The following is a 23,344-nucleotide window of genomic DNA, read 5'->3' as shown; positions in this document are numbered from 1 at the left end:
GTGTCCCGTCTGCTTCGGGCCTGTCGGCGGTCGCTGGAGAAGGTCGCGGCCCGGCCCCTCCTCGCTCGGCCCGGCCCGGCCTGGCCTGGCCTGGCCTGGCGGTGGACCGGCGGCCTGCGCCCGGCTCCCCGTTGGGGTCGAGGCGGCCGGGAAAGACGCCCCCCCCCTCCCCCCGGTGTCTGGCTGAAGCGCGATTTTTGCCGTCCTCTGTTCATGTAACCCTCGCAGCGTTGCTTTCCGAGGCAGCTGCTGGGGTGGGAAGGGTGCTGGCAGCACGTCTTAGGCCGCCTTCCCCCCGAGATGCCCGCTTACAAGCCGTAGTGAACCGTAATCAACGTGTCCTCACAACTAACCACAAATACTAGTGCCTACACGTAGCGCTGCTTGCCCTTCTGGCTCTCTGCTCACAGCACAACCACGCCTGCCATGATGTTCGTTACCATCTTGGCCTAAATGGAATTTGTCCAGCATTAAAAAAAAAAAAAAAGACTTTGGGATTTACCATGCGTGGCAAAATTTTTCTGATGAGTGGCTTATGTGGTGAAAAGTCTGTGAGTCTCTGAACGCACTGAGTGCGTACCTCCAGTGTAAAATTTGGACTCTACCCCCCTATGAAATCCTTCACATGACATCTGAGGGGAACATCTGACTTGCTGTGGTCATTCTGGGACTCAGCTGGTGGCACATGAGAGCTAGGATCCGTTCAGGCTTTTTTCAGCTTATCCATCAGCAGAGAGTTTTTCCCAACGGTATCGTCCGCTGTCATGCAACATGGGAAATTTTTCATATTTGCCGTTCGTAGGCTTTCTGGTAGATACACAGATACCGGTAGGACTGAGCAGATGGCAGTGAGGAATACCTGAGCTTTGCTTGTCTCAGTGAGCTTTTTTGGATCCTTTAGAAGTAGTCGGTGATGTGACAGGGAATTGCAGAGCAGGGCTTAAAAACTACCTTATTACAAACAAACAAAAATTCCTAAACCTATAGGGCAAAACACACAGCCTTGTCCTTGTAATCCACACTACAGGCAAAGAAAAATCTCTCTCCTGTTGCATAGGGTCTGCTTAGTTTTCATTTAGCAGGGCAGTGTTAGCTCTCTGCCATATCCCTTGTTTGGGCCCAAAAGTCGTAGAAATGACCATACTGCAGCCCAAGGTGATGCGGCCCAGCGGCAGGAGAGTTCCTCTAGAGCAGTCGCACGGCCACCGAAGAGCTGTGTGAGAAAGTCAGTGCAGGGAACGGGAACACTTCCACGTGCTGCTGCTAAAGACGATGGAGCGTGGTTTCTTGCTTCAGTACAGTGAAGGAGCCCTGGGGGAGTCTTTCCTGTTGCACTGGGTTTAACACATCGTGCAGAGGCTGAGCAGGAGCAGCCACGGCAGAGCAGGCTGAGAAGATCCTTCTGGCAGCCGGTGATGCTGGGGACACCTCCACGCCTGGCCGGCTGGTGGAGGTAAGCTGGGAGGAGGCTCTGCCCCACGTTGGGCTGTGGATGGCCAGTGTGGGTGGCAGGATGGGTAGCAGCGTAGCAGGATGGTTTCTGCAGGGTCCGTGGTACGGCTGCTGGCACCGGTGAGGAGGCTGTTCTATGCAGGGCTGAGGAGGCCTGGTGAGGGTGGGAAGGCGGGTGCAAGGCTACATGCACACGCTGCATACCGGAACACCGGGAGCCGTGAACGTGGGTGGTGGAAGGACTGCGAAGGGCTGGTATGGCTCTCACGTCCTAGCGGTGCTGAGAATGGTTGATTTGTGTGGGCAGTGAGAGCGAGAGTGCAGAGACCTTTGCTTTGCAGTGACAGCACCAGAGAAAGCCACAAGAGGGACATACGCTCTTAGACGGTTTTGCTAAGGCTTGGAGCACCCTCTTCCCGGCTCTGGCTGCTGTACAGTCCTGTCAACCAACCTCGAGCTTGGCTTGAGTCCTCCCCTGCTGCTCCCTCGCCGGGATGTCTTCCTCCCTCCCACGCCAGCCTTTCCAACCCCCATCCCAAACCCATCACACTTCCCCTGACTCGCAGCACTACGTTCCCGTGCCATGGCGTTCGGCATGTGCATTTAAAATGCGACCGGCTATTCTCCTGGAAGTGACAGCCCCTGCCAACTGTGTGACTTGCTAGGTGACAGGCAGAGACTGCCAAACTCAGGACATCTGTGATTTTCTCCCTTTCTCCCTTCTGCCCAGCCAGCCCTGACGCTTCCTGCCTGGCTCAGGGACATCCAGAAAAGGGCTGCCACTGGCTAGACATGAGCATATAGTCTTCAGTAAAGCTATGCCTCTTTCCACTCCTGGGTCTTTAACTTCCCTCCCTGTCCCCTCCAGGGGAAGGTACAAAGCACAGCTTTTCAACACAACACGACGCAAGCACATTAATAAGGAGGAGGTGTGAGAGCTGGGAGAGGGAGGAAACAGCCTGCAGAAGAGGCAGATTAAAGTACTTGGAGTAATGAAGGAGAGACAGAAAGGGCTGAGAGCAGAGAAAGTGAGATAGGGAGAGAAAGAAAGGAAGCAAGCTATGGAAGGCTAAAAGGGACTAAGGACAAAAGCACAGGAGAGGAGGACATGGAAGCTGTGAGGGCAGGAGGAGGGTGGAGGAGCAGCATAAGCTGAGACTGCTGGAGTAGCAAACACGGCCATTTCAGTGAGGTGGAGGTATCTGTGTTCCCACCATCAGTGGAGACCCAGGGAGACACCCTGGCCCAGTGCTTCTCAATCCACGGCTCTTTGCACCCCTCCGAGATCCTGAAGGCCCTGTGCCAAGCGGTGCTGCCCTTGCGGGAGCCCCCAGCAGGGAACCCCCGTGGTGCTGTCTTCCCTGCGCTCCCACAGCAGAGAGAGTGTGTTGTGGGGGAAAGGCTCAGCTGGGGCCTGCTCATGCTGATGGAGAGAGACTGCTGCAATGGGAGATGAGGTGGCGTGACCTCAGGACAGCTCGGTCTGATCTGCACGGGATCAAAAGCCCGTGACACAAGCATGGCTTTTGATGTTTGCTGGGCAGGGCAAATGCACCCTCTGCAGCAGGAACACGTTCTTTTCCTCTGGGTTTTGCTTCTTTTGGAAAATGCGGCTCTTTTCCCCAAGTACTTTGATGCTTCTCAAATAGATGCTACAGCCCAAGAACTGATTCTGTCTCGTCCCACCAGTCACTTCCCCTGAACCGCAAAACATGTCAGTCTATCGCTTCTCCCATCTATCCACTTCCAAGCTGCCATTTCCCTTTGGGAAGCCTCAGCAAGAAATGGGGATAAAACGCTGGGCCACCATGTCCTCAGACCAACCAGCTGCCTCCCCACCCACCGAGGACCCAAGAGAAACCTCGGCTGCCAGCACTTGAAGACACTGCATGCAGCAACTCCACCATCTCTCCTGGAGTCTCTCCTTGCCGTGTCTCCAAGTGACAAAAACAGGACCTCAGCATGCCCCACATCTCCCACCTCTGAAGCCCGCCTGCCCCAAGAAATCCTTCCCCCATCCCTATTTCCCCCAGGGAAGACACACAGCTGAGACACAGAAACGAGAGAAAGGAAGATGACGGACAGTCTGCTGTGCAAAAAACAAACCGAGAATGAGGACACTGGGAAGGACGGGGGAGATGCCTTTGGTCCCTCTCTGGCACATAGGTAGGCTCACGCACGCACACACTCACGCTCGCATCCTCTCACGCACACGGAGGGTGTGCCACATGCTTCAGAGACAGGCCCATGGTAGAGTCAAGGGTAGCAGGGGCGGGTTGTCGTATCCAGAGACACCGGGCGACAGCGGGGGGTGGGGGTCATTCACAGGTTACTTTCGTGGTTTTCCTCTGTCTCAACAGTCATGGGGGGCAGCCCTCCGTTGTCATTCAGCCGCTTGGCCCTGTAGGTCTCATAGTGGATGTTGTGGGTCACTTCTTTTAGGTCCTGAAGGTGGGTCCTGCAGAGGGCAAAGTGAAGATGGGGTTGGAAAGAGGATATGATAAGCAGTATCAGTGCAGTCAGTATTAATCTTCTGATGATCATTTTATTCCCCGAGATGAATGGAAGATTTCTTCAGTCAGTCTGGCTGATGAGCAAACCCCTCTCTTTCTGCATGGATGGCCTGGGTGCAATCATACACAACTGAGAGCTGGAGCATCAGCGTTGAAGAACACATACACAGGATGCAGGATATGGGCTGAAATCACTGGCCATGCTTGCCAGCGTCCTGCCTCTCTCACAGCTGTGCCAGTGGGACAGCTACTGGCCGTGCTGGTGTGTCGGAGCAGACATGGGCTTATCTCGGCTGAAGTGGTGGTGAGACAAGGAAGAACAAGGAGGATGTATCAGGTCCACTGCAGAACATAACCAGCAGATCACTGCTGTGAGCATTGTCCCTAACCTCCATAGAAAGCCTGTGGGCTTGGATTGCCATATACTTTGTGATGATCACTTGGTTAGGATGTTTTTATTGGAAGACTTAGGGAAAGCAAGTCTGCTGCAGAAGGTACTGCAGCACAAAAAGAGGGAAGTAGGGTGATGTCAGAACACTGTGCCTGGCCAAATGTCTCAATACCAACATACCCACAGGTGAAATGAGCCACAGGGCTCGGGTTTTGAAGTGCGTTTCCCTTATTTTCTTATTTTTGGTGTTGTTTTAAAACCTTATTGTATTCATAGGGAACAGAGGTGACCCTGGATCTGCAGCTCTTCTAGAGAATTTGAGGCAGATATCACTTGTGCTGAGACAACTTCATGAAACAGAGTAGAAATAAGACAGTACAATGAAAGCTGAATGAAATATGGAGCTTTTCACTTCCAGGTCATATGTTCCTGCACGTCCATCAGCCTAGTAGGAGACATGGTCTAGGATGTGGTAGTGGCTTCTTTCTCACTGACTCCAGCCCAGACCTATTGTCAGCAACAAATAGAAATTGTTGCAACCTAATATCCTTAATGGGATATGAGGGGGGGGGTGGCAGTACCATGCTTTTCTCCAGGTGTCCAGCTCATACATGAAAATGAGCACCTACTTGACATAGTATCCATGTCACTAAGAGAGGCACTAGAGTATCTACCCCTTAACTCAATCCAGCCCTACCCCACATAAGCTTTCACTGCCTGAAATGTACTTTGTTTTCCTTTCCATAGGGTCCATTTCACTCTAAGAGGGTCTCAGGAAGACTCCCTGCTCATGAAGAGCAAACTGGTGCATGACCATGGCCTTACCTGATGACAAAATCTCGAAGTAGAGCAAATTCACAGTGAGTGAGGTTTTCCACTGAAAAGAAAGTAATCAATTGTTACGTTTGATTTTTTCAACAACACCTTTGTGATTACAGAGCATGGGAAGGTCATTGCTGTGGGGCAGGTTCTGGGTGGGCAGAGCCTGCGTACTTCAGAAAGGACAGACAGTTGTCTGAACGCCACACTGTCAGACATTGAGGAGACACCCTAAGAGGTGCTGAGCAGTCACATGTGAATTTTCATTTGAAAACCGAGGCAACCTCAGGAGCTCAGCTTCACTGTGGTGTTCAGAGTGGCTCCAGCTTCTGCCAGTTGGTGGTAGTGGTACCGCACTGACCATGGAAGTTCCCTCCCAGCACAGCTATGTGAGAATTCTCCTCTTGCTTGGTTTTAAAAATTTCATCACAATAGGGATGGGAAGTTGGCTATGGGACATGTTATCTGGACCCTTGTCTGTTACTAGGGCCTGCAGAGATACTTTCAGCCCCAAGAAGCAAGGGAGTTTTTACCTTCAATGATTCCCCAAGGTGTTTTCCTGCCCAGGACTCTTTTGCCATTCACTTGGTACTCCTTGTCACTGCCCACTACTGCGAAGGGCATGCTTTCCTGCTGGGGAGACACATGTGGAGAGACCTATTGAACTCATTCCAGAGAGCAGCACCATCACTGTTCCACATCCACCTTTCCTCCTCTCAGCTCACCAAACACAAGGCCTTCTCCAAACGAAGAGGTTCTCCAGAGAAACGCTTTACTGGCTGTCCTTTGCACCCATCAGTGCTGTTCCTAGCATTTGGGGCCCTTGCTTTACAGGTGTCCTTGCACCCCCTGAGTTTAGTGAGTAGATTGCAGCAGTGCCAAGGGCTCTGGAGTGGGGGGCAGAGCTTTTCTGCACCCATCTCCAGCATGATAGGCTCGATTCACTATGGCTAAGAATCAGAGGAAAGGCAAACAAGGCTTTATATCATGGTGGGAATCTGTTACAGAGCACCCAACCAGGATGAAGAGGTGGATGGGAGTTGGGAGCAGCTGGGAGAAGTTTCATGATCACTACCCCTTGTTCTCATGGGGGACTTTAATTTTCCAGCTCTCTGCTGGAAATACAACACAGCAGAGAGAGAACAGTCCGAGAGGTTCCTGGATTGTGCAGAAGATAACTTCCTACACAACTAGTAAGGGAGCCAACTAGGGAAGGTGCCCTCCTGGACCTGCTTCCTGTGAACAGAGAAGATCTTGTGGGGGAAGTAAAGGTTGGAGGCCATCTAGGGCATAGCGATCACGAAATTATGAGAGTTTTCAATCCTTGGGGAAGTAAGGAGGGGGGTCAGTAAAACTGCCATCTTGGACTTCTGGAGGGCAGACTTTGGCCTGTTCAGGAGACTGATTGACAAAGTCCTTTGGGAGGCAGCCCTGAAGGGTGAAGGTGTCCAGGAAGGCTGGACATCCTTCAAGAAGGAAGTCTTAAAGGCGCAGGAGCAGGCTGTCCCTGTGTGCCAAAACCCGAGTTGATGGGGAAGAAGACTGGCCTGGCTGAATAGGGATCTTTGGTGTGACCTCAGGAACAAAAGGAGAATTTATGACCTTTGGAAGAGGGGGCAGGTCTCTCACAGTAGTGAGGCTATTCAGGGAGAAAATTAGGAGAGCAAAGCCCAATTAGAACTTAAACTAGCTACAGCTGTTAGGGACAATAAAAAATGTTTCTATAAATACATCAACAACAAAACGAGGGCTAGGGAGAATCTTCCTCCTTTACTAGATAGAGGGGGAAACACAGTGACAAAGGCTGAGGAAAAGGCTGAGGTGCTCAATGCCTTCTTTGCCTCAGTCTTTAGTCGTAGAACTAGTTGTTTCTTAGACACCCAGCCCCTTGAGCTGGAAGACAGGGAGGGGGGGCAGAATGTGGCCTTCACAATTAAAGAGGATGTGATCAGTGACCTACTGCACCACTTAGACGGACACAAGTCTATGGGGCCGGATGGGCTACATCCAAGAGTACTGAAAGAGTTGGCAGATGTGCTCACCAAGCCTCTTTCCATCATCTACCAGAAGACCTGGGGAGGTCCCAGTGGACTGGAGAATAACAAATGTGACACCCATCTACAAGAAAGGCCAAAAGGAGGATCTGGGAAACTACAGACCTGACAGTCTTACCTCAGTGCCAGGGAAGGTCATGGAGCAGATCATCTTGAGTGCCATCACAAGTCATTTACAGGACAACCAGGTGATCAGGCCCAGTCAGCATGGGTTTATGAAAGGCAGGTCCTGCTTAACGAACCCGATCTCCTTCTATGACAAGATGACCCGCCTGATGGATTAGGGAAAGGCTGTGGATATTGTTTACCTCGACCTCCATAAAACCTTCTGTTTCCCACAGAATTCTAGTGAAGAAACTGGCTGCTCACGGCTTGGATGAGCTTATGCTCTGCTGGGTAAAACACTGGCTGGGCTGGGCCCAGAGAGTGATGATCAATGGAGTTAAATCCAGCTGGTGGCCAGTCACAAGTGGTGTCCCGCAGGGATCAGTACTAGGGTCGCTTCTGTTTAACGTATTTATCAATGATCTCGATGAAGGGATAGAATGCACCCTTAGTAAGTTTGCAGATGACACCAAGTTAGGTGGGAGTGTTGATCTGCGTGAGGGTAGGGAGGCTCTACAGAGGGACTAGGACAGGCTGGATCGATGGGCTGAGGCCAACTGTATGAGCGAAGTGCCACGTCCTGCACTTGGGTCACAACAACCCCATGCAGTGCTACAGGCTTGGGGAAGCCTGGAAAGCTGCCCAGCAGAAAAGGACCTCGGGGGTACTGATTGACAAGCGGCTGAATATGAGTCAGCAGTGTGCCCAGGTGGCCAAAAAGGCCAACAGCATCCTGGCTTGTATTAGGAATAGTGTGGCCAGCAGGAGTAGGGAGGTGATTGTCCCCCTGTACTCGGCTTTGGTGAGGCCACACCTTGAATACTGTGTGTAGTTTTGGGCACCTCAATACAAGAAAGACATTGAGGTGCTGGAGCGTGTCCCGAGAAGGGCAACAAAGATGGTGAAAGGCCTAGAGAATAAGTCTTATGAAGAGCAGCTGAGGGAACCGGGACTATTTAGTTTTAAGAAAAGGAGGCAGAGGGGAGGCCTTATTGCTCTCTACAACTGCCTGAGAGGACATTGTAGAGAGGTAGATGCTGGTCTCTTCTCACAGGTAGTTAATGATAGAACAAGAGGGAACAGACTCAAGCTGCACCAGGGTGGGTTTAGGCTAGACATAAGGAAAAAAATTTTCACTGAAAGGGTTGTCAGGCATTGGAATAGGCTGCCCAGGGAGGTGGTTGAATCACCATCCCTTAATGTGTTTAAAGGTCATTTAGATGTGGTGCTTGGCGATATGGTTTAGGGGTGTACTTGGTAGAGTAGGGTTGATGGTTGGACTTGGTGATCTCAAAGGTCTTTTCCAACCCGAATGATTCTATGTTTCTACTTCTGAAGAGGGGGATGACCAGAGAAGAATTGTCTTGGTGTAACCAAGAGAGGGTCTGTTAGCCCAGGGCTGCTCATATGGATAGTTTGCAGTGAGTATTTATCACCAAGTTTGTAGTTCTTCACCAGAAGAGAAGGACTCAAAATAATCCTCCCCAACAAGACACCTGAACATTCAACAAGTTTAATGGATGAAACAGTTGTAGTGAGGAAGGCCAGAAATGGGGTAGGGGTACAGCTTTCCTGGAAAGTGGGACAGTGGGTGAGGCTATTGGGGACCCAGATATCTCTAAGCACAGGGAGAAACCATCCGTTTCCACAGCACAAGGGGCAGGAGACCCTGCTATCCATAAGGTTGTGCAGATATTTGTAGATTTACTCTGCTTTATTCATGTCCCTGGGCCTGGGAAGGGACTGCAATTACCACAGAAATGGAGATTAAAAAACAGTTTATTTCTTATGTATGAGACTATCCAAACCTACTGCAATGATGCTGAAGTGCAGAACAAAGCGTGGTGCCCTTCTCAAAACCAGTAACAGTTCGGAGCAGAAGCAAAACCCATCTAGTCTTCTCCAGAATGTCTGATATCTTGCCAAATGGGGAATGATTAAGAGGGGGAAGGTGGGAATTTCTGCTGTGGCTGTGGCAGCTGGGGGAATTGAAAGGGCAAGTATCAGGCTGCAATGCAAGATTCCTGGAGTTTCTTGACGACTGCCACAGAGGCCAATCTATTTTCATTAACGGCTTAGCCACAAAAATGATGAGTGGGATAATTAAATGCACTAGCATCACAAGGCCAAGAGGTGTTGTCAGTACAAAGGCAGAATGGATTATTATCTGGGAAGATGTAAGTTTGAGACACAAAGAGCAGCATTTAGGGAATAACATCAAATATTTCTGCTACGACTTCAGAGCTCATGAACAAGCCACAGCTGAATGAGTGGAAGGGCCCCATGTGCTAGTCAGTCACAAGATGACTGCAAGCCACCAGTGCAATTCAACTGTTTAAAAAGCATGTGTGGTCCACAAGCTTAGCAGTTCTGATCTCAGAAGAGATGGGGGAGCATGGGGTACCAGCAGCAATGCTAGAAAATCAAATCAAATTGGAGCGGGCACAGAAAAAAGTGGCTAAGAGCATGGACTACTGAGGAATAGGAAGCTCGTTCAAAGGAGCTTGTCTGCTTTAGCTGACCAGAAGGTCAGCAAAGGATAATGTTCTCTACAAATGCCTTGAGTGGTGGAGGGGACCACTAAGTAGGAGAACTGCTTGAGTCAGTGTTGGCACAAGAACACAGGTATAATCCTGGGTACAACCTGGTCATGAACAAACACAGGGTGGAAATTAGGAGGCAGGTTCTAACACTCTGAGCAGGGAACGATGGGACAAGCCTTCTCACAGGGACTGGGGGAGCAAAGAACTGGACTGCTTTTCAGGTTGAGTTTGGTCAGCAGATGAGAGGGCTCAAGGGACAGTTGTTTGGGACAGAGGCTGGACATCAGCCACACACCATTGGTCCTTAACGGTGGCCAAACAGAGCATTCAGCAAGAGGAGGTGAAACATAGTTCTTCCTCACTCAGCCTTCATAGCACCCCGTAGTAATGACAGGACAAATTAAGCCAGGAAGGAAGAATGACCATCCCTTACATCCATTGCATCTTTCATTCAGGAACCATGAAGCACTTAAAGCCTTCTAGTGATACATGCTGGTTTTAAGTTCGTTGGATACGACCAGCCCTCATCCCCCCTTCCCTTCCCACGATAAAATGTTTCCTACCCTGATTTTGTCGTTCTCTGTTTTATCCTCCAAGTCCTCATCGAATTCTTTCTGGGGGTAAAACTCGATCCCATTTACTTCTAGCTCTTTGCGCACCTGGGCAGAGAGATATTTTGGAGCACAAAGCAACACAAACCTGAAGAGAAGCAGGTGGGATGGCTGGGCAAACATCTGGGACATCCTTCCAGCAGGCAGAGACTGGAGGCATTGTCCCCCGGGAAGTGTGCAGCAAAGTGATGACACATGGCAGCAGTGATGAGTATTTCTTCCTCAACCCTCGTTACTTGTCTGGCTCTGCAGTTCCCGTGACAGAGCATACCACAAGATGTCACAGGGATACACACATTTCTTCCCCCTCTAACAGATGTCCTCAGAGCCATAAACAGCTGCATCTTCAGGACTTACCCACCAACCCAGCGCTGGACTCTGTGCATGCCCTGGGGACTGCAGTGCAATCCCAGGGAGAAGGATACCGCTCACTTCTCCTACCTCCACGCTAGGGCAGGGAAGGATCCCATGCAGGAGAGGAGATACTCACTCTTTGTTTGAATTCAGTCTTCTCCTCCAAGGTCATGGTGTCAGCCTTGGCAATAACCGGGATGATGTTCACTACCTTGCTGAGATGTTTCATGAACTCCAGGTCCAAAGGCCGCAGGCTGCAGCCCAAGAGGGAACAACATGGAAGGGGTCACTTTACCCTCCTTGCCTTTCACCCTAGTGACTCTCCTAGCATCAGGGCATCAATGAAGACTCCTTTGTACATACCCTGCTTGTTGCCACCATGCTCTCATCTCCTTCTTCCCATCCATCCTGCCCTCTCCCAAAAAACACAGTGCGTTTCTCCTGCCCTTGTTATCCTAGACCCTTTCAAGCCCCGCAGCACCCAAAGTTAAGCTAAACAATGGCCAGCCTCACAGGCAGGACCCCTGGGTCTATGGTTGAGATGGAGCAGTGCAGGGTATGTATCTGGCACAGAGGCACCAAGGGCTTGAGGAAAGACAAGGGTCTGTGTACGTACGAGTGGCCCGTGGGGGAGATGAAGTAGAGGCAGCAGTGCACTCGCGTGTCTGGAATTCGTTTCTTCCTTGCAATATTCACCTCCTCTTTCAAAAATTTTTCATATTGCTCGTTGATATATTTCTCAATAGGCTCCCAGCTGTTAAGGTGGGAGAGAGAGATGAATAGACAGGTACAAATCTCATGTTCCTGCCTACGGTGTTCCCGGCTCTGACAGCAGCAAAGCAGGCTTGGGCATGAAAAATATCCACCACAAGCATCTCACCATCAGCAGAGGTGTTTAAGAGTTTCTGTAACTCGCCACAGAAATAGGTACTTGCTATGTAATGTGTGCATGCCCCCACGCATGCACACAGACCCATGGTGTTCACAATTCCACGTGCCCATTACCAGCCCCCTGAGTGCAATAGGATCCCAGATGCTTTCCAGGCCAGGTAGATAAGGGACACTCTATATACCATCTTAACTCCAGCCATTTCTGGGATACAGGGCCTTTACCGTGTAAAACTCACCAGTTCTCATTGTTGATCTGGTCCCCGAATCCCGGTGTGTCAATCACTGTCAGCTTCATTTTGACACCACCTTCTTCAATGACTGGGGAAGAAATTGCAAACAATCATACACCTCCCTGGGGACCTGCTCTATCACAAAACCTGTCTGTGTGCCCTACAAGGGAATAAGAACGCTCTGCTCTCATCCCCACCCAGCAAGCATGAGCAGGCCAGGCTGGGTCATGCCTCAACAGTTGTGACTCCTACTTGCATTTCTGCCCCCAAATTTTGGTGACATCTGCACCAAAGCCACCTTATACCACTCCACAACAGGAAAATGGATTTGTGCTCAGTCTGTAGCCAAAAGGTAGTACCTACCTTACACCACTTGTCCTCCCCTCTGATGCATCATCCTGAATCTGAGATTATGCTTATTACTCTGCACCACTGTAGAAGCTGTGCTGATGCTTTGCCTCAAGGAGAAGTGCTCTACCAGGCCTGGGGTGGGACCCATCAATGCAATTTGTATAGATTATTAAGCATCTGCAAGTGGGAATAACTTCAAGCAAGGCTGAATCCGCACATGCAGACTAATGTCTTGGCAGAAGAAACATTTTATAACTCTTTTAGTACCTGCCACTTTTGGCTGTGGCATCAGTGGCATTGATGTTTAAACAAAGCCTTGGCTGGGCCTGAGGCTATCTAAAACTGGCACTTGTCCTTTAGCTTTCCGTGTAGAAAGGGCTGCCTAACACCAAAGAACTGTTTGCATAGACTACTGGGGTCTTCTGCAAGACTGTGCTGAAGCATCAACATTGCCTCTATCCCAGCAGCTTGGTTCTTACCATGCCCGATGGCTTTGATCTCCACCGTCTTGGGGATCTTCTCCTCCCGGTTCCAGCCTGAAGATTTGCGGCTCACCTGGGATTTGAAGAGGGTGTTCACCAACGTTGACTTTCCCAGTCCGCTCTGACCTGAGGATTGCAAAGAGGAAGCTCGTGAGATCTGCCACAGCCTGGCAATGACAGCAGGCCCAGGGGACGGAGCCAGGCTGGCAGAGGAAGGGGCTGTAGGTGTCTCCTTGCCTTGTGCAGGCTCTCCTTTCCCCCAGAGCAAGCACAGTCTGCTCCCTTATGCCCTCCCTGCAGGGCTCGCTCTCCTACCCAGCCTCATAGGACAGTCCTTGGCCACCGTTCCCAGTACCTCAGCTGGTCCCTGCCTACCTACAACCATGATGTTGAAGTCGAAACCTGTCTTCATGGTTTTCTTGCGCATCTGCTCAATGATGGTGTCAATACCGATGTAGCCCAGCAAGTTGGCGTTAATGCCCATGGGTTTCATCGGTACGACTGGCTTTTGTCGTGGCTCTGGGACCAGCTCAGACATGGCTGCTTCGTTTTTGCTCTCCAGTGGCCCTGCATGGGGAGAAAGATTGAAAAATCATCACTGAGGTGTAATGAGGACTTCCCTGATGACCTGTCACAGGGGCTGAGGGCAACTTTGAGCATCCATTTCAAGGGCTACTGAGGATGACTGAACAGTGAAGTTTTAGCAGTAAGGCTCTTCATGGAGGAACATCTACTTGAGTTTCCAGCACACTCTTCTATGTATCGCTCCAGATGAAGAGATGGAGAAGTGGGGTTTGCTGAGCATGCGCATATTGATGGCTACCTCGAAACAGCAGGAGCAGACCCAGTGAAGCTGCCTGGGCTCCTAATCAGGTGCCCAAAGGCCTGCATGTGTCTGCTCAGTTTTGTCTCTCAGTTCTTACCAGGATCACCAGTGTTTTGCCTCTCCAAGTCTAGCATGAAATTTGCAATGGAACAGACCATCAAAAATTATCATGTGTCAAGTCCCAGTATTGAAACAGAGTTTGGGATTTAGTGTGAGGACTTGCAAGCTTAGGCCTTGCCAGGGGTGGCTGCATTACTGGCCATGATGGGCAGGCTGAGTTCCTCAGACGAAAGCAGTGGTGGAAGTGCAAAGCATGGCCACAACCTCCACACTTGCCTCCTGCCTGTAAATCAATGGGTTTTGACACGCTCAAGAAACTAATCATCGTGCTCAAGAAACTAATCATCTGCACTTTTCCCTCCTTGCCTCTCCCTCTTCTCACTTTTTCTATGTAAAACAAACAGGCAAAAAGAAAAGCCCTGTGGGCTTTCTTGCCTCCCCAACTCTTTTCGGGTGATGGCACACACTGCTTCAGGCAGGCCTCATCCATTTATCTCCATCTCTGGTCTCATTAGTGAGTAGCTCCCACCCACTGGGAGGGAGCCGGAGGTTGGGAGAGGACAGAGCATGGAAGAAAAGCTGTAATTGGTGAGGAAGGGAGGCATGAGGGATGAATCCAGAAAGAAAGATGAAGGGGATGGGAATCAAATACCTTTCATACACAAACCAGCTGCAAACTAGAGCCTCTCCCACTCTAATTGCTTGACTCCCCCATGCTTTGTCTCATTAGATGGTTATTTTTCCGGGACAGGGACAGCACGTATATTTGCTTGGTAAGCACTCCTCTTGTTTTGGATGCCACTTCAGTTCAAGCATCTCACACTAAATTATCCCTTTCCATCATTTTGTCTGAGTTTTTCGCTCCTCTCAGCAGAACCCGCTGGCTGCAGAGGAGGACGTGAGCAGCCAGGCAAGTGACGGCCATTTGGTGGGTGACACATGCCTCTTGGAGAAGAAGGTGACTCGGAGGTTACCGGGCTGGGAACACTGGTAGCACCAGTCGAGGGTCTCCACAACAGCTTAGCTAGGCCAGGCAGAGACCGGGGTTGGGGAGAGGTCAGAGAGATTTTGTTCAAGGACAGGGTTAAGCTGCAACAGGCTGCGTGGCTGGCTGGTCACCCTGCCTAGCATTCCCACATCAAAGCTCCTGTGCAGACACAAGCGCTGCTCTAGACAGTGCAGATTTTACATTTTACGTAAGCTTTAATATCCCACTATCATGTGCTGAGGGCGGACCTTGCAGAAGGGCCACCCTTGGCAGGGAGAAGGGTGCCTCCACCCAGCTTCTTTTACACCACTTGGTAAGTCTTTCATGTTAAACTGGGAGAAGGGATCTTCCTTCTGTGTAGAAGATGGTAGCACAGATACCCATGCACAGCACTGTGGGTAATGTCTGAAGGTTCTCCTACCACCTCCATTCCACCTTGCCGGCAGGGGAGAGGTCTGCTGGAGTATGCGCCCCTGCTCCTGCTCTTCCCCACCGAGCGAAAGTACTCTGAGCTATCATCATCCTCTCCTGAAGCAGGGAGCAGCACCCTGGGGGGATCAGAGCACAAGACAGGCCGTTGGCTTGAGCCAGGCTGGCAATTCGGAGCACCTTATGCTGCCAGGCAGCTGCTGGAGGCGGCAGCCTGCCGACCTGAGCACTCCTCAGCTGCAATCCGCTCTTACACCTGTCACAGCTAGTCTGTGCCTTTCCCGCTGACAAAACATCCCTTGGGGTCCTGTTCTCCCAGCTTTCTCAAAGCTGCTGCCAGCCAGGAAAGCCCATCTCTCTGGCACAGCACAGAGGGCCAAGCCAGCCAACTCTCCTGCACCCTGCCCTTCACTTCTTCTCTCCTGGGCTGCCCCACGCCACCTGTACCATAGTCATGTGGCTGTGCTGAGCCCCAGCATCCTCCAGTGCACACCCCACACAGCCCTGCTGGGGTCCCACCTATCCCAAAGACAGGGAGAAGAGTGCGAGAGGAAACGATGAGGGAACGCAGAGCAGGGTGCTGTGGCCCCAGTGAGGCACTTGGCTACTGCAGCAAAGGGGGCAAATAAACCCTGGAGGTGGACAAGGAACAGGTCAAGGTGGGAAAAAAGCCCAGCTGAGAAGTTGCACGGGATGGGTTCAGGACCTGGACCATGTGGGCTGTGACCCCTTTGCTGCCTGGGCAGTAGCTTGTCCTCAGGGAACCTGTTGCTCTCTCCTTTATTCCTTACAACTTGAACAACTTGTTCTTACGCAGGGAGGAGGAAGGAGGGAAGTTGCTGGCAGCCAACCTCAGGGCTCACTAAGAGGTTCATGACTCATCCCTCAGTCTCAATGAGGGACACTTTGCCCAGAGCCGGCAGATGTTGCTAGCTCTGCTGTGGACATCGCAATACATGGCCATCCCTTCACAGGCTTCACTGCTGGACCCAGGAGCTTGCAGTTGCTGGAGCAGATATTTCAGAGTCAGGTTCCAGAGCACCTATAAAAAGCCCTGAGGCCAGGAGAAAATCTCCAGAAGTCTCCTTAAATATTTCCCAGGTTTTATATCAGTGATGTTGCCCTCAGTGTCTTGATTTTGGACATTCAAGGATTCAGAGTAGACAACATCCCTTTCTCCTCTCAGTCACTTGCCTTCCTCTCTCTGTGGGGTGCCTTCCCACACAGCCTCAGGAAGGGAAGCCCCCATCTTGCAAAGAGGTACCCATGGGCTCAGCTTTCTGCACACGAATTTGCACCTCTTGACTCCCACAGAGGAATGCAGGGAGCCAACTGAGGAAGAGCCTGCCAGGTAGGTCAGGGTGCGCAAAACAGGGGCCAGAGCTATGAGAGGCACCTTGGGGCATGAAGCTTGTCTACCTGATCTCCTGGGAATGGCTCTGTTTTACGTCCAGTGATGCTAATGCTGCTAGGAAGGCTCATTAGCGCTCTGACTAGAGGTCAGAGGTAGCATAGGTCAAGGGGTAGCATTATGCATCCTAGGCACATCCCGTAGCCCCTCCAGCTGTGCCCCTGTAATGAATACATGACAGGGCACTATGGCCAGTACAGCTGATAATTAATAGAGGGTTAGCCAAGGATAACCACTTACATCTACTCTTTACATTGCCACTATTTTCCCCGCTGCTTTGTTCTGTGCACTAAGCAAAGCTCATTTAAGAGGGTGGTTGCTGGTGATACCTCTGATGCCGTGGGAGGTGGCCTGGGCTGGGCTGCTGGGCAATAATCTTTGGCTCACAAAACAGGGAGAGGTGCAGCACCTGGGGCCGGGCAGGCAGGGCCAGAAGGGCAACCTGTGCCCAGAGAGGTCTCAGCAGTCCCGGCTAGCTCCTGCTTCTGACACCCACCGATCCACCCCAAAACCTCTCTCTGGAAGGACAGAATACATGGCCAGCAGCAGACACTGCAGTGCACCCTTCATGTCTGCCTGCCTCTGATATTCGCAGCAGCTAGCTAGGGACAGAGGTGGCCCTGCAGGTCCCTTAGGGGCTCAGGTAGTGGGGACTAACATCTGCTCTGTCCCGATAACCCAGATACAGGCGCATCCCCTCCCCCTGCTTTTCCGTCCTTTGTCTGAGTGGCAAGAGGGAGGGAAGGCTGCAAACAGCCGCTCACCACAACCCAGCTTCCAGCAAGGAATGGCTATTTAACCCCCACTTAACACACAGACGGCCTCGCTACAGCTCTCCTCCCGTGCAGCATGAGGCCATCCTGCTCCAGCTGGTGGCAGCGATCCACACACATGTCTCACCCCAGCCCCTTCCACCCGCATGGCCCTGGACCCATCGTCCCATTCCCTTCAGATATGGAAGAGGGAGGAGGGATGGGTTCGGAGCCTGAAGGCAGCTGGCAGGAGCGGGCCCTCAGTGGGTGATGCCAGATCCCTAGGAAGGAAAGCAAGCAGCTGCTTCAGTAGCACAACCTCCCTGGTGCTTACAGGCATTAGACTCTGCTCCTTGCTTCAGATCTGCAGAGGTGCTGGACTGAGCATCTCTCCACTGGAAAAATCCCTTTCCCCCCTCAGTTTCCGTGATGACCCCAAGGCATTTCTCCCAGCTGTGCAGACCAAAGGCCAAGCGTTGCCAGATGTACCGCCTGACCTCAGGGTGCAGAACAGAGCCATTCTTTTTACCAGACCGTTTTGCCTGGCCTGAGGATCACCAGGCATTTTGAGTGAGGCAGGGAAACTCACCCCAGCCCTTTGGGCTCCTGCAGCCTTCCCGGCAGCAACCTTCCTTCCCCTCAGCACTCTGCAGAGACCCCGGCTCTGCCAGGGGCGCAGTGAAATCTGGGGCAGTGTGTACCAAAGCATCTCTGGAGATGGAGGAGCTGGAGCTGAAGGGGCTGGGCACGTCTCCGGCCCAGCTGCCACAGGGTTAGATGTTCGCCTCAGCCCCGGCCGTACCCTCAGTACCGCTCCCCAGCAGTGCAATCTTTACCCCATCCCTGTCTCACCACCTGGGTGGCACAGCTGTATAACAAGGCAAGAGAACGCTGAGCACCCCTGGACCAGTGTACCCATGTCACCGCAGCTGCCTGTCCCCCTGCCCGCCTGCCCACCAGTGCTGGGGTTCCCTGCCCGCCTGCCGGCTCCTGCGCAGATGCCCAGGGAGCAGCACAGGACATCCCCGCTGCCCCCGCAGCGACTGCCTGTCACTGGCAAGGGACAAGCCAGTCGCCGAGCAGCTTGTGGGCTTTCCCCAGCCCTGGACCAGCTGGGATTATCTCTTTCTTTCAGAGCAGCCCCTGGCGCCAGCTACTCCCCATCAGCACCGCAAACAGCCCTGCTCATTCTCCTTCATGCCAGACTGCTGCCACCAAAAGGAAAAAAAAAAAGAGGAAAGACAAAGCCAGGACCCATTTCCCCCGCTGCCTTTCGGGGTTTTTCCTCCTCCACGGCCAGAGCTGGGCAGTGTGGGGGCACGGCAGAGGGTGCCTGCACAAAAAAAACCCCAGCAGCGTCCCTCCGGCATCGGCATCGCCCAGCCCTGACAAGCCCAGAGCATCCTACCTTTGAACATGAAGCTTCCTTTGTCTCCGAATCCTCTCCCAAGGGGGTGGGTCTCCCCCCCCAGTTTTCTAGCCTGACGCTGGCACAGCACGATGGGTTACGAGGCTCCGCTTTTACCTCTCTCTTTCTTCCCTGTGTCCTCTTCTCCCCCCTCTCTCCTTCCCCTCCTTCTCCAGTGGCTATTTCAGTGTAGCGGGGATGCTGGTGCTGCTCCTGCTGCCATCGTCATGTGACCTGAATATTAAACATCGCCGCAAAATCTCCCCCCGCGCACCCTCCCCCGGCTCCATCCCAGGCCCCCGCCAGCCTCCCTGACTGGGGGGCCACAACTGCAGGGATGGAGCGGCCACCGCTGATGGGCCCCCCATGTCCCGGAGGGCCCCCCCTTGCACACCCACACTGCACAGGCCTTTTCTTGCCCCTTTCCCTCCCATTTCCCCAGCATTTTCAGTATCCCTGCTTGTTTAGGGCGAGGGATATTTAACCCTTCATGGTTTCACTCCCGCTGGGCTGAAAAAGGGTGCTCTTTCCCCCTAGGTATTTTTTGGGTTCGGGAGATTGCAAGGCTTCCTTCTACTGTCCCGGAGGGAGGAAACTGGGAACATTTTGGCTCATCAAAAGCGATTTGTCCTTCAGCTCCACTTGCGGAGGCGTGAGAAACCTTTTCTCCTCCGGCACCGCGATTCCTGGCTGTCAGCCCACGGTGCAGAGGCAGAGCGAGCGCTGTCCCCTCTGTGCATGTGTGTACACACGTGTGCATGCATGTGTATGTGCATGTGTGTGCATGCATGTAGGGAGTAAGGAGAGGTGCCTCCTGTGAGCTATGTTGGGGTACGCAGGTCACATCCATGTGTGCCCTGGCAGGGGTATGTGCCTGGCAGTGCCCACCTGCATGTGTTTGGTGAATGTGCCTGTGCCTGGAGAGATATGCAGATACCCCTGGCTTTTGGAGGGGGATGCCCCTTCCTCCATCTGCGTTTCCTTCTCCTACATTTGCGAGCCTCAGCCCCAGCAAGCACCATGCCCCCACCATGCCGTGCTGGGGCACAAACATCTGGAACTGCTCTGACCCTCCACTCGGTGGGATGACAGGAGCATCCTTTCAGGGATGTCCCCATGTGTCTCTCCACCATGCAACAGCCCCCAGGGTGGGGGCTGGGCTGCGGGACCCCTGGCAGATTCAGCAAGGGTTTTGGGCACCTTTTTTTGCAGCACCCCAAGGAAAAAGAAAACTGCAAAAAGGAAATTGCACCCGCTGTGGGTTATGGGAGCATTTAGAAATCACTGTCAGCAGTTACCCAGGCTAGACTGAGTGGTCGACAGGCTGGCTGCCTCCAGACACACGGACAGACAGACGGGCATCCCGGCACCTGCAACATCTCCTGACAAGGTGCCTGCAGCTGCCCATTTCTCTGCTGGGCACCGGGCTCACCGCCGCACAGGCTTACCTCCCACCCACCTCTGCCCACGCACACTCCCGGTGCGGGCGAGGGGGGAAACACGCCTGGGGAGGAAGCCCCTGTCCTCCCCCATATCACCCCATCGCTCCCAAAGGGCCCTGCCCCATGACGAGCCCCGACACACCACTGAGGGACCCCTTTTTGCCTCCCTCCCCCCTGCCCAGCCCATCCCGGCAGCGGAGACCCACCGGAGCATGGTGGGAAGCAGGATACCCCCATCTTCGCCGCTGGGGCAGCCTCGTCCCTGCCAGGGCCGCCACGTCGCTGGGGTCCCTCAGCCGCTGTGGGCCGTGGGCGAGGGGGGACAGGGGTGATGGGGGCCAGGCCCCGCAGCCGCTCCCAAGGGGGCCCCCCACCGCCCCCACTGGCCCGGCGCAGGGTGACCGAGAGGCAGCTCCTCTTCGTCAGGGCGGTGGGGGCACCGAGGAGTCCATCCCGCCGCGGTGGGGGGCCTGGGATGCGGCTGGGGCCGGTGGGACCGCCTGGGGCGGGCAGGCGGCTGCGGTGAGGGGCGACGTCCTCCTCCATGGTGGGCAGCGGCGGGCTGGAAGCGGAGGCGTGAGGGCGGGGGGCAGGCGGTGCCGGGCTGAGCCGGGGGGCCCAGGCCTTCCCCACTGCCGGGGCTGCAGCGTCCTGGGGCGCAGCACTCCCTGGAGCCACTGTTGTCTGCGGGCCCGAGCCCCCACCGGCAGCCCTGCCAGGCTGGCCAGCCCGCCTCCGGCCGGGACAATGGGGTGCTTGTGGCCTGCCCAGCATGCTCCCACGCCTGGCGCTGCCGATGCTCCTTCCCCGGCATCTTCCTGGCCTCCACCACCGGCAGCCTCACGCTGTGGACAGCCCCACATCACAGCCAGCCCCACGCCACGGGCAACACCAAACCATGGGCAGCTCCAGGCTGCAGCCCCCTGCCCTGCTGCCACGGTGGGAGGTGGAGGAGGAGTGCAGACCCACCAGGTCAGGCCTGTGCTGCCTGCTCCTGAGGACAATGGGTGCGATAAAAAAAAAAAATCTCTGAATTTTTGAAATGTTTTCCCTTCCTCGCTTCTTTTTTTTTCCTCAAATGGCAGATTCCAGTTCAACGATTTGTGCCCCAATGAGGAAGTTCAGTGTTTGCTTATTGGATGTTTGTCCAGGTTGATGCTTCTTTCCCTTATTCTGATTTTCTTTTGCTTCTTCATTATTCTGATTGTTTCTTAATTTTGCCAGCTTTGGGTCATTTTCAGGGTCAAGAGGGCATCCATTACAGGGAGTCAGCTTGCCACTCTATACCTTCTTCACTATAAAAGAGACTTTGAGTGGCAATGCAATAACTAAGGAGGAAAGGAGAAAAGTGTTTTGGTGGGGCAGGATAAGAATACGTGTGGTTTGATAGGCAAATGAGAGCAAAGGGAAGGAGAGCTGGGCACACATAGCACCCACAGCACGGCAGGGGTGATGCTTGCCTGCCTTTGGGTGGCCAGGGCTGAGGGGTGGAGGGGGAATCACTGCTCCATGACCTGCAGCAAGCCATGGGGAGTGTGGGGGGGCAGGCAGGGCTCAGGGCGATGTAACTTCTCTGCTTCTTTAAAGGCAAAGAGACAGAGAAGGTGGGAAAGACCAACCTGACTCTGTGCAGTATTTCCAGCACTAAGTATCTTCTCTGATGCTTTACGTGATTTAATTCAGTATCTGTGACTATTTCCCTCTCTCCTGAGGTCTCTCTGGCTGCACAGGTCCCACAGGGGAGAAACAGTCTCAGTTTTCAGGCAGTGTTTGCCTTTGGCTTAATTATTCCCAGATAGCCCCGCAGCGTAGCCAGCATAGAAACCAGGCAGATGAAGACCTACCCTGCTGTAAAGGAAACCTCGCTGCAGAATGGCCCTTGCTGCCTGCCCGGAGCTGGAGGGAGGCAGCTCCCAGGGGGAATGACAGGAAAATAAAGTGTTGGCTGCGCAGTTTGTCACACAATTTTATTCCACTGGGGAGGGCTTTGACAGCGTTGGCAATAAAGTTCTTCATACCTGTGGAAAATACCTGGCTTAATACTGATTGCGTCAGGACTAAACAGCGTGAAACATAAGCCAGAGGAGATGAATAACTAGTTTCTCTCTAGTCCAGCCCTGTCCTGTTTGTCATCTTATTTTTGCTCAGTTTCTGTGGTGAGTTGTGGGCAGATCAAAGGTGAAAACAGGCAGGACAGCGTGCAGAGGAGGATACAGAAGAGGGGAGAAGGGACCCTGTGGGGAACCCCATCACACCAGGGATGGCTGAGAGCGGTGGTGGCAGACCCAGCCTTTCATTTTCACCACGGTGGCTGTTTTCCCTCTTCTCTTGACTCAGCAGGCAAAAGTGGGTTTGGAGGAGGTATGATGGCAGAGCAGCCTGCGCTCGTGCAGGCCACAGGGACCAGGCTCCCCTTCCCACAGGGGCTGTTTAACCTGTCCCTGACTACTCCAAGACCCTCAGCTCCAGTACAGATGTTTTTATTGCTACTCCGTGCCTCAGCTGGGCTCAGTTTGCAGCGCAGTCCCAGCTATGAGGGAGTTGAGGTGAGGAAGCAAGTTTCCAAGCTGGTGCTTGGACATATGGCTGTGTTGTGCCAGAGGGCAGGGATGTGAGCCATGCAGCCGAGAGTGGAACATCAGATGATGCAGCCCAGCCCCATGGCATTTGCCCCATGGCATTTCCCTGTTGCAGCCCCAAGACACCAAGGCACAAAAATACGTGCGATTTACCTGTTTAAGCTGCACCTGCGCTTTGAGATTTTGCTTGCCAGGGCGAGTGTAACTTTGGGCACAGGAGTATTCCCACTCCCTGCATTTCCCTGCCAAGCAAGGTTGCCTGGTTAGGGTACTCACATCTCAGTCTCTGTGTTTTGGCTGAATGAAAGGACTCTTGACTTGTCCTCCGGCTGAAACAGAGTCGGAAAGCTCCTGCCAGTGTGCCTGGTTTGGGTGTGGAAGATAATGGTGATATGATAGCAATCTGGTAGATTAAATGTCCCAGAAAGACCCAGGATATTTGCAGGATGTCCTGACCCATTCCTTCCTCAGCCAAAACCCTTAGAGCTAAAAATTAACTTTCATCCCCAGAGAATTACCAGTGGAGGATCACTCACTCAAACCAGCCCAGTGCACTCTCCTCCTTTCTTTGGGAATGGAGGAGAAAACTGATGACAGTTGGGACTATGGCACAGAGCCGGCACTTGGAGCACACTAGGGATATGAGTCACCTG

At 53.0% G+C, this 23,344-nt stretch overlaps 1 protein-coding gene across 2 annotated transcripts; it reads right to left on the bottom strand.

Moving 5' to 3' along the window:
- Window positions 1-3,774: 3,774 nt before the first annotated feature.
- On the bottom strand, window positions 3,775-20,658 carry SEPTIN3 (septin 3). Of its 2 annotated transcripts, none has more exons than XM_086469673.1 (10): window positions 20,319-20,658; window positions 13,172-13,363; window positions 12,794-12,922; window positions 11,970-12,051; window positions 11,459-11,596; window positions 10,979-11,096; window positions 10,441-10,536; window positions 5,709-5,808; window positions 5,182-5,233; window positions 3,775-3,910 (listed from the first exon to the last, which is right to left on the bottom strand). In XM_086469673.1, exons 1-10 carry the CDS (start codon window positions 20,656-20,658, stop codon window positions 3,775-3,777), a joined length of 1,383 nt encoding a protein of 460 aa, XP_086325799.1. The 2 variants fall into 2 exon arrangements, with proteins under 2 accessions (XP_086325799.1, XP_009946901.1); XM_009948599.2 differs by lacking the exon at window positions 20,319-20,658 and adding an exon at window positions 18,671-18,680.
- Window positions 20,659-23,344: the final 2,686 nt, after the last annotated feature.

This window comes from Leptosomus discolor, chromosome 1, assembly GCF_034619465.1.
Source record: "Leptosomus discolor isolate bLepDis1 chromosome 1, bLepDis1.hap2, whole genome shotgun sequence".
Classification (NCBI taxonomy): domain Eukaryota; kingdom Metazoa; phylum Chordata; class Aves; order Leptosomiformes; family Leptosomidae; genus Leptosomus; species Leptosomus discolor.
Note: the sequence above shows the minus strand (reverse complement) of the source record. Positions and strands in the feature narration are given on the sequence as shown.